This window comes from Puma concolor, chromosome A3, assembly GCF_028749965.1.
Source record: "Puma concolor isolate L17-30 chromosome A3, mPumCon1.1.hap2, whole genome shotgun sequence".
Taxonomy (NCBI): Eukaryota; Metazoa; Chordata; class Mammalia; order Carnivora; family Felidae; genus Puma; species Puma concolor.
This window is the reverse complement of record NC_141669.1, coordinates 86,963,684-86,974,843: the sequence shown is the minus strand read 5'-3', so window position 1 is coordinate 86,974,843 and position 11,160 is coordinate 86,963,684. Positions and strand designations below refer to the sequence as shown.

Here is an 11,160-nt window from a genome sequence, read left to right as displayed (position 1 = left end):
CTGCTCATTTCCATGGTATAAACGCTCCCACTGGAGGTGCGGCCACTCCGCTTTGGTGAGCGTGTGCCACAGTACCCGGAAGCAGTGTCTCTGTCTTGTGAAATTCCTTAGCCATCCATGGAGTCTGTCCCACAGCACTCACTGCTTTCTACCATGAATTACAGTTGTTTCTGCACACCTCTTCACCCTCCTGAAGAAAAGCATCCTTAAGTAGCGCAAAGGCATGAGCTAAAATCCCAGCCCCGGGGGTTTCAGTCCCTCCTCTGTTAAACACAGCAGCAGCAGCGACCCTATACCACAGAGCTGTTAAAAGAAGCAGAGTGCCTGGTTGGCTCAGCTGGTTGAGTCTCTGACTCTTGATTTCAGCTCAGGTCATGATCTCAGAGTTCATGAGTTCAAGCCCCACGGCAGGCTCTGTGCTGACAGCACAGAGCCTGCTTGGAATTCGCTCTCTCTCGCTCTCTCTCTCGCTCTCTCTCTCTCTGTCTCTCTCTCTCTGCTCCTCCACCAGTGGTGCATGCACACACCGTTTCTCTCTCTCTCTCAAAAATAAACAGACACTTAAAAAAAAATTACATGAGGCAACATGTCAAAACATCCCGCGTGACAGTCCCTGGCACGTGGTAGAAGCTTTAATAAGTGCAGTTTCCTACCCTTCTTAGGATTTTTAGCACTCTAGGAGAAGAGCCATATTATGATTCAGTTTTTAATCACCCCTTGTAACTAGTAATTGCTCAAAAATATTCTTGTTAACATATCCATTGAAAGAATGAAGTAACTGATAGCAAGGATGGGGTAGGGGTTGGGGACGTGAGCCCGGACCTGTTGGAGGAAGTGGAGGTGAGCCAGTTGGAAAAAGACCAGAGAAAACAGAGAAGAGGAGCACAGGGAAGGACAGACCTAAGCCCGCGGTTTCCCTGATGAGCTTGGAGGGCCTCTTTGGCATCCCCTTCCCCCTGTGCCTTCCCACCTCCACTGGGCACAACGTGTACTACTGCCTACGCCCCAATTCTGGCTTTGGTGGAGCTGGAAATCGGGATCCTGGGCCACTAACAGCCTTCTTGGTGGTAGTAACGACAGCAGCAGAATTTTACCTACAGCTGCTGATGGCATTTCCATGTATTTACTCCAGTGGGGCAGGAGCAATGGAGCACTGGCATTGGTGCGTGGTGGCAGAAGAGATGCTCGACTAGGAATGCAATTACACACTGTTGTACAGAAATAGCACGTATTTCACAATTTCTGTCCCGTCTGAATTGATAGATACCTATCAACGACATCCTGCCGATAACTGAATATGCTTGAAATCTGCTTACAGCTTCAATCTGATTTTCCCAGTAGGACAAGTGTCAACAAAAATCTTTTCTCACATCTCTGCTCCTCACCTTTAATCTAAAAATATTAGAATCAGAAAAGCCCAAAGCTCTACCTGCTCTAGGCACTTTTGTGCAACAAGTATAGAACTAACCCAGATCCAAAATGTTAATGAGAGGTAAACTAAGCCTCACAGGCAAAAAGTGGTTTGTTTCAGGCTCACAGCTGGGCTCTGGAAGCCCTGCCACTGTGGGAACCTAGGCTTCTGGCTCCCAAGGCAGGGCTGTCTCTGCCTCCAAAGGAAGCGAAGGAAATGTCACTTGGCAGCCTCCTTTGATACTTCAGAGACTGGGATGGGGCTTCTTGAAAGTAGGCCACTCCGTTTGTGGGCAGCATGATTGGAGGGTGGCTCTTCCTAGGGCAAAACCCCTCAGCATGTTTCCTCCCATTCAGTGATTCTCAGCAAGTTACTGGGGAGACCAGGTTTGGGGGGAGGTTGTATTTAGAATCATACAATCACAGCATTTGGGCTGTGTAGGTTAAGGCTGTAACATATTGCTGCTTTGATTTATTGCTACTTGTTTATTTTTCTTGGAGGTTTCTAATAAAGCTAACACGAAGTGTTTGATTTTGGCAAAATGGCCTGGCACTCCAGGGATGCTGCTGGCTCCTCTGACTTCTCTCTGTGGCTGATCAGCACTTTTAGCCAGTACCCCAACATTTTCTGGGGTCTCACTTGACTAGGCATCACAGACCTATGTGTACCATCTTTTCTTTTCTACTGGGACCAGCTTTCTGTGGCTCCGATGACGAGCTTCTGGTGTCCATGTATCCTCTGACACACCTCCTTGTTTGCAGCAGGCATTCAATAAATGCCTACGGAATAAATACATTCAGCCACCACACACGCAATCGGTACACCACTGCAATTCACTTCCATAACTACTTTACAGTATATGCACTCAACAAAAAGCTTGGAATGAAACACATGTGATGACACGTTTTTCTCTAGGCAGAGACAAAGCGCGGCTTCACCCTTTCCTTTTCCCGGTTTGTCCTAATTCTATATCACCAGCATTACGTTTTCACAATAATAACAAAATATTTTAAGAAGAAAGACATCCCAGTCGATCACAGCAGAGAAAAAAGGCATCGGGTTTTCACTTTAGCAGTGTTTAGAGGATTAATAATTTTCGCTGCTGCTCCTAACGAAGTCAACACAACAGTCCACAGAATTAGTCAACTTTCTGAAAGAGGCGTTCAAAGAACTTCAAAGACATGGCCAAATTTAGCATAAATATTTCTTTTGATGGCCACATATGAATGCCCACAGCGTGCCACCCCCTGGGCCGGGTTCGGAAACTGGCGACCGCGGTCCCGCCCTCGGGTCGGGGACGTACCTCTTCGGTACAGCGCGCCAGCAGCACTCCGGCAGGGGGAAAACACGCCGGTACACGCATGCGCCGCGCCCGCCCCGCCTTCGGCTCGCGGCCACATTCTTCGAAAACTGAGCACAGGCGCAATTGCGCCTGCGGGGAGAGCAGGCGGAGGGGCTGCATGTTGGGAGGGCGAGGGAGGAGGCGGGGCGAGGGCGGAGTGGCGCCTGCGCGGTGGCCCCGCCAGCAGGAAACCCGGCACGCGGGGGCGGGACCGCGCGGGCTGGAGGCAGGAGGCGGGGCTCTCCCCGGCCGCCGCCGCCGCTGCTGCCGCCGCCGCCGCCGCCGTCCCCGCCGCCGCGCATTGTGCAGCAGGCGGGCCCCCGCGCGGCAAGGGCCCTGGACCGGCGCGGCTCCCGGGTATGGTGAGCAAGGCGCTGTTGCGCCTCGTGTCTGCCGTCAACCGCAGGAGGATGAAGCTGCTGTTGGGCATCGCGCTGCTCGCCTACGTAGCCTGTGAGTTCGAGCCCGCGGCCGGCGGGGAGCCCCATTCATTCCCGGACGCCGCGGCAGCGGGGCCGGGGGTCGGGGGGCTGTGGGCAGGGTGGCCCTGCTGCCCGGTCTCCCGCCGCGTACTGGGCGGGACCTAAGCTCCCTGCTTTCACTCCTTTTCGGGGGCTGCGAGGACCCGTTTCCCCTTCTCCGCTCTTGTGGCAAAGCAGCTGGCCAACTTGGGCGCAAACCCTCGAGCGCTTAGGCCCCGGCGCGGAGACCTGGCGGTCCGGCGGAGGGTCCTTGCCCCGGAGCTCTGGGACTGCCGGGCCCGGCACGGCCGAGGCGCCAGCCGAGGCCCCAGCCCGGTGTCCCAGTCCCCCCGCCCCGACGCGTGGGACTCCCGTCCACGTCGTCCCGACAGCCGGCGAGGGTCCGGCAGGCGATTCCTGAGCGTGCCGCGCGGGGACACCCTGGGGACAGTCGTGGCCGCGCCGCCGTGTTGGTTAAGTAGGATAAAAATACTGTTGCCGTTGGCAGAGCCCCCGCTCCGACTGTTTGCTCCGCAGGAAAATTACTCAGCATTTAACTATTGGGGAGCCAAGTGTTGCTGATCCCCGCCGGCCCTCGGCCGCGCCCAGATGTCCGGGCGCGCAGGGTCCCCGGGGCGCGGCGGATCGGCCCAGTGGGGAGGCGCAGCTCCCGGAGACCCGGGGCGGTGCTTTGCTATGTAAGGTCCTCGTGTCTATCCTGACTCCCGGCCTCTGCCTGAGACCCGGGCAGGAGGGGCACTTCGCAGGCAGGTGGTGGACCCTGTGTTTTCTAAGAGGCAGAACCCCCCCCCCCTTTTATGTTAAGATATTTTCGATGAGCATATATTATAATTGTTGCTATTAATACTTTACCAAAGACCACAGTTGGACTAGAAATAGCTTACAGTGTAAGCTCCCTTTGAATCCTAGTCACCGCACAGACATGCTCTTAAATGAAACAACCTGCTAACTGGTTGAATTACCAAGATCTGGTTCCCGAGATGAGAGGGGACTTGGGAAAGTGACTTCAGTTGAGCTCTAGGAGGACATGTGTTATTAAGACCCAGATTGTCCAGCATAGCCCAGCTGTTCCAGGAGGTGGAGCAGAGAAACCTCAAGCAGGACTTTTGGATCCTAGGCAGAGTTTCATGCCGGGTTGGGTGTTAGATGGGAGTAGTTTGAAAGGGAGAAAGAGCTCTTAAGTGAATGTGGTCAATCTTGAGCAAGAAAGCTGAGACCCAGGGGAAAGATCACTTAAAATTGCATAATTATTGTTATGAAATAATAATAGCACCTAAATTTGCTGAGTGTTTACATATGTGTGCAGGCATGAGTCTCATTGGCTTATTTAATTATCTCAACAATCTTGGGAAATACTATGGTCATTCCCATTTTAGAGGTGGGAAAATTTAGACCAAGAGGAATTAGGAACATTTATGGATGATTATACAGATGACAAGCTATAGAGAGCCAAGTTTTGAACCTAGAAAGGCCAGGGAGCTGGGGGTAGAACCCAGGTCTGCAGACGGTTCAGTGTTGATCTAGGTTGGACAGAGGTGTTTAGAATTAAATTTTTTTTGATGTTTTATTTTTGAGAGAGAGAGAGACAGAATGTGAGTGGGGGAGGGGCAGAGAGAGAAGGAGAGACAGAATCTGAAGCAGGCTCCAGGCTCTGAGCTGGAGCTGTCAGCACAGAGCCCCATGCAGGGCTCGACCTCATGAACCATTAGATCATGACCTGAGCTGAAGTCAGACGCTCAAGCAACTGAGGCACCCAGGTGCTCCATCGTGATTAGAATTAATAAAGGGAGATTTAGGGAGCCCTGGGAAGTTTTTCAGCATTCATTCAACCAGGAAATCCTGCCAAGTCTTTTCCCTTGTCTGTTACTGTGCATGGTGCTGGGGGACACTGAGGAAGTGCCATCTTGGTGCCTAGAGCAGTGGTTCTCAAACTGGGGAGTATATCAGAATCACCTGGAGGGTTTTCAAAACACAGATTTTTGCCTCCCACCTCACGGTTTTGATTGAGTAGGTCTGGGTTGTGTATTTGTAATAGCATCACCTGGGAAGTTGTTGCTATGGTCAGGGGACCACTGGTCTAGAAGGTAAGGTAGCCAAGAATGAGATAACCACCTGGATGAGGGCTGAATTACAAACTGGTATAAAGGAAAGGAATGCATGAGAGATCATGCATGGGACTCCTGAATTAGGGTGATCAGGGGCATTTGTTTCTGTGAGAATTGAGGCTTGAGCTGAGAATTGAATGATGTGTAGAATAGGGAGGCTTAGGGGGGAATGTGTTCCAGGAGGACCAGCATGTGCAGAGGTCCTGTGGCAGCCAAGGGCTGTAGGAATGCAAAGAAAGATAGTGTTTTTGGAGCATGAAAATGGTACAGTGATGAGGCTGACCAGACAGGGGCCAAGAGCTGGCCGGCTTGGGAGAGGCCTGGTGCCAGCTTATAAAATCTGATTTTAGTTATGAGGGGCTCAAGAACAGGGTGGAGCAGTGTTACTAATGAGCAGGGATGGTACATCTGAGACACTGCTGGAAAAACGTTACGGGGCTCCTGATAGGTGGTGTCCAAGGATACTGAGAATGTAAGTCAGCAGGGAGTCTTACCGACAATCTTGCCCTCCCTGTTAAGAGTGAAATCTCTTTGAAAAAACTGTCCATACTCCCACTTAACACAGCCTCACAGCTAGCCAGTTCCCTTTCTGGAAGTGCACTGTCTGCTCCTCTCTCAAGTTCTGCCAGTCTTTCTCATTGCACTTGGATCTTTCTCAAAGGGCTGTTTTTTTGCCTACTTGGGCCGGAGTCTCCCTTCGTGCATCTGAACTCTTCTGGACCATGCCTAGGGGAGTCAGCCCATGACACCTTGCACTGCACTAAAGGTCTTTCCCATGCGTGTGTTTTCTTCTCAGTAAAATTCCCAGTCCTTGAGAACAGGGCTTCTGTCTTCAGTGTTTCAGCCCATGGAGTACTGAAGAGCTCAGAGGTCTGATTGAAAATCTTGCCAACCTACTAGGTAGGTAGCTCCCCAGGTAGAGGCTCAGCTGGAATTACCTTTAGTGTTTCTTTAACATGCACAGAGTTTGAAAAGTCAAATAGAGTCTTCAGGGTTTGTTAGGCAAAACAGAGTCCCTGCCACTATTTTCCCCTGCCGGGAGGCAAGCACTTCCCTTAGCTGATTGTTTTTGGTGTTTATCTTTGTGCCATAGAATCATATGCTTGTTGATTTTTCATTTGTAGGTATTACCTAGTGACTTTATCCTTTGCAAGATGATTATTTTCTTACCTCCCTGCTTCCCCTGTGTTCACCATCCCCCATGTAGATGTGGTGTAATTTTGAGATCAGCATTTAGTGTATATGTGTATGACTAAATGCTGTTCTTCTTGTTAGTGAGCTGTGTTGTGCATGACTTTTGTTTTCGCTGGTGCTAATAAATGGCTTTTTCTTTTTCTTTCTTTCTTTTTTTTTTTCCCCTCTCTGTCTACTATTTCTGATTCAATTCCACATGTTTTGTCAGTTGCCCTAAGATGTTCAGAAGCATCAGGACCTCTTGATGGGGCACCTTCCTGAAGAATGGCCCCCACAGCCTTCAGACCTGCTCTGCCCATTACAGATGTCTTATTCCCTGACTTCTTCTTGCTTATTTTGCACTTATTTCACTTGAATGTGCATTGGAGGAGAATTTTGAGACATGTGATAAATGTCTTCACGTTTAATTGGTAGATTGATGATGTAGAATTCTAGACGAAGATTCCTTCAGAACTCTTCAGGGATTATTGCATTACTTTCTGGCTTCTACCGTAGACCAGTTGTGTCAGGTCAGTGCCTTTTGTGGGCTTGTGTTTTCTTTCTGGAAGGTGTCAGGATCTTCTTTTTGCTCACAAGGGTCATTGTAGACCACACGTTTCCAGCTCTCTGCTGCCTGGCCTTTCCTCTCTCCCAGAGCTTGGTGGCCTCATGCAGTCAGCACGCCCAGGAGCCGAGGGGGGTGCCCTGCTTCAGTTCTGGGCCCAGCGATTAGTTATAAACATGTTTCCTCCCCTCTGGGTTGATAACTGACATCATTCAAGGTGATGGTGCTCAGTGAAGAGCCTACCCCCACCCCTTCCTTAGAGTGACACAAACTTGAATAATACATCTTCGTTTTTAAGCCTCATAGGGTCTGGGCTCGCTCATTGCTGCAGCTCAGCAGAGCCTGCCCTGACGCACCTGCCCCCTGATATGGGAGGTGCACATAGCACCTGTGCCCCATGCACTGGGTCCTCTGTGTCCTTGCAACCCAAGAAACTCTTACTTTTCAGTTCTGGGATTTTCTTAAATTATTCTTTGTTTCACCTCCTCATTCTCTGTTTTCTGTCTCTGAATCTTATGCTGATGTAGTATTACCTGCTCTAGTCCTTTTATTTCCTATTGTCTCCCCTTAAAAAAAATTTTTTTTTAAGTTTACTTATTTTGAGAGAGAGAGAGTACAAGTGGAGGAGGGTCAGAGAGAGAGGGAGAGAGAGAATCCCAAGCAGGCTCTGCATTGACAGTGCAGAGCCTGATGCAGGGCTCCAACTCACGAACTGTGAGATCATGACTGAAACCAGGAGTCGGATACTTAACCAACTGAGCCACCCAGGCGGCCTGTCCACTCTTTAAAAGTTTTGCTCTACTTTCTAGAAACTTCTGCTTTGTATATTTTAAAAAACATTTTTTTTAATATTTATTTTTGAGAGAGCGAGCATGAGTGGGGGAAGGGCAGAGAGAGGGAGACACAGGATCTGAAGCAGACTCCAGGCTCCGAGCTGTCAGCACAGACACAGGGCTTGAACTCACTGACCTTGAGATCATGACCTGAGGCACGGTTGGTTGCTTAACCGACTGAGCCACCCAGGTGCCCCTACTTTACATTTTAAAGCTTCTAATGATTTTTTAAAAAATTTATTTTTGCTATCATTTTTCATTAATATGAGTTCTTTTTTCTCTGGATTAAAAAAAACCAGAAACAAAGAAAAGCAGTGGCCTTTATTTCATGGCTGTATTCTTTTCATGGTAGTTTTGTTTATTTTTCATTCTCACTAAAGAATCTCTTCCCTCCTGGTCCCTTCCCACTGTTCTTCTTGGAGGCTTTCATTGGCCTTCTGGTGGCCCTAGGTTGTCCACTCCTATTTGAGAGAGTGCTGTAGGTCTGTCCTCTGAGCCCTGGTGCCCAGGCTCTGCCAGCTGTCTGCTGGAAGAGGAGGCCTGGCTGCCCGCATCCTGGAGCCCCCGTGGGGACAGGACTTCAGGTCTGAACGGTACCGTGATCATTGTCCCAGGTGGACCTGGGGCTCTCCAGTCTGAGACCCCCTTCCAGAGAATGGACTGCCCATCTGCTGCCGGGCGGGGAGTACAGCTGCCAGTCATGCTGCTGTTTGCACACATTTGAAAGCCAGAACCCCTGTCTCGGTCGACTTGTCACCCCATTTCCAGAGGCACAAGGCAAGACCATTCCTGACTCTGCCGGGTGCGGCTGGGCCTCCCCACTGTCTGTCCCAGGTGTTCTCTTGACTTTGCCTCATCCTTCTCATGCCTTCTAGCTGCATTGTGTTCCCCTCTTCCCACCCCCCCAGGCCCAGACCTTAAACAAGAATGAAAAAGAAGTCTCCTTTCTGCTATAGTGATTTCAGGAGCCATTACTTTCATCCTCAGCTCTTGAAAGCTAGAGTTGTGATACCCTGTCATCCTCATTTAAGTTTTGGCATATCAGGGATCTTGTGGTAATGACACTGCAGCCGTGGCACCCTTCAGTCCTGTCGCTTGCACCCCACTGAAGAGAAACGCTACGAAATGAAACACTGAAAACCGTATAAAAGCGCGGTTTATGTGTGTTTGCTTTGCATTTATGGAAACAGACTGCAAACTTGTCGGATTCGGGCTTTCGTTAGAACAGCTTTGCCCTTAATCTGATCAGCCCCGCGTGACTAGGGACTGTCCCTCGAATTCACTCGGTAAACATCCACCGGCCTGCTGCCAGGGAGACACAGGGAGTTAGACAGCATCCTGATGCCAGCTGCCTCCAGGGAGGAAAGGGGGGGAAAAGACAAAGCAAATAGTACAGGTGCTGGTTCCAGACTTACCTGAGCATGAGCTTCAGCCAGCGCTTGTGAAGTGCAGGTTCCCAGGATCCTTGAGACCCTGGGAATCCATTCCTTGGGGGTTGGGAGGGGCACCTCAAAGTTGTTTTGAGCCCTCAGCATCTTAGTTTAATAATTTACACACCTGTTTTCTCTTACTCCTAATGAAAGACTAATTCAGCAAACAGGCAAATACTCCTCTGCCTAGATTTACCAGCTGTTCTTTGTTTCCACATTTGTTCTTTTTCTCTGTTTTAACGTGTACATCTTTGTGTTGAAATATTTGAAAGTTACCCCACCTTTAAATACTTTCACGTAGATCTCCTAGAACTAAAGGCATCTTCTGTATAATGTCATCACCATTACACGCTCTAAAAATTAACATAAATAATACTGTCTAGTGGACAGTCCATGTTTGAGTTTCCCCCAGTTGTACCATCAATGTCTTTGATAGCCTTTAAAAAAAAAATCTTAATGTTTATTCATTTTTGATGGGGGGAGGCAGAGAGAGAGGGAGACACAGAATCGGAAGCAGGCTCCAGGCTCTGAGCTGTCAGCACAGAGCCCGATGTGGGGCTCGAACTCACGAACCATGAGGTCATGACCTGAGCTGAAGTCAGATGCTTAACAGACTGAGCCACCCAGGTGCTCCCCACCCTCCCCCACCTTTTTTTTTTTTTTAACTCTAGGATCAGTTAAGGTTTATATGTTGCATTTGGTTGTTACGTCTCTAATTTTTTTTTTTTTTTTTTAATAACATGTACCTTTAAAAAAAAGCCCAGGCCAGTTGTCCTGTAAAACATCTCACATTCTGCGATGTGATTTGTCTGATTGCTTCCTTATAATTTAAGTCAGCTGAACGTTTTTATAGTCGTGCTTGATGATTTGCCTTCTATCAGGGTTGCCCCACTGTTGATGACACGTTTGATGCCTGGAAGGGTTGGCCATCGCCGCACTTCATATTAAAGGTGCAAGGTGCCTTTTCCTGGTACAAAGTCCCAGAGGTGGTTCTCAGAGACGGAGTGGCTTCTCGTCCAGCGAGTGCATTCAGTGCCCATTGGCAGTCCTCTCCTAGATCAGTTTTCACACTGGGAAATCCAAAATGCTGCTTTTCTTGAGTTTATTTTTACTTTATTTTTTAATGTTTATTTATTTTTGAGAGAGAGAGAGAGAGCGTGCGCGCGCGCGCAAGCGGGGGAGGGGCAGAGAAAGAGAGACATACACAGAATCTGAAGCAGGCTCCAGGCTCCAAGCTGAAGCCCGATGCGAGGCTCGACGCAAGGCTCTAACCCACGAACTGTTAGATCTGACCTGAGCCAGAGTCGGATGCTTAACTGACTGAGCCACCCAGGCGCCCCTGCTTTTCTTGAGTTTATTAACTTGCATTCTTCTGAAAAGAACTTGCCTCCCTCTATCTTCTCTCACTTTCTGTAGTAATTTCCTGTGCCTGTTGTAATGTTGCCACAAACAAGGTGGTTTTCAAACAAGAGAAATTTATTCTCTTACCGTTCAGAGGCCAGACGTCTGAAATCGAGGTGCTGACAAGGCTCCTCTCCCTCCGAAGTCTCCGTTGAGGCTCCAGATGTTTTGGCGTGTGGACGCATCCCTCCCATCTTCCTCTGTGGGTGGTCACGTTGCCGCCTCTTGCTGTCACATCTCCCCTGGGTCCCCTATGAGGACACATGGTGCTGGATTTAGGGCCCAACTGAATAATCTAGGGTCATCTTTTGGTCTCAAGATCCTTAATTACACCTGCAAAGCATCCTTTTCCAAGTAAGGTCATAGTCAAGGTTCTAGGGATTAGAATGTGGACATATTTTGGGGGGTCACCAATCAG

The 11,160-nt window shown here is 49.3% G+C and overlaps 1 protein-coding gene across 2 annotated transcripts in view; it reads left to right on the top strand.

The window, feature by feature from the left end:
* The first annotated feature begins 3,010 nt into the window (after positions 1 to 3,010).
* Positions 3,011 to 11,160, top strand: part of UXS1 (UDP-glucuronate decarboxylase 1) — a 97,185-nt gene continuing 89,035 nt past the window's right edge. For both annotated transcript variants that reach the window (XM_086701459.1, XM_086701457.1), the window contains exon 1: positions 3,011 to 3,206. In XM_086701459.1, the coding sequence (XP_086557585.1) occupies positions 3,113 to 3,206 (94 nt within the window). In that variant the 5' untranslated portion in view covers positions 3,011 to 3,112. The remainder of the gene's footprint in view (positions 3,207 to 11,160) is intronic.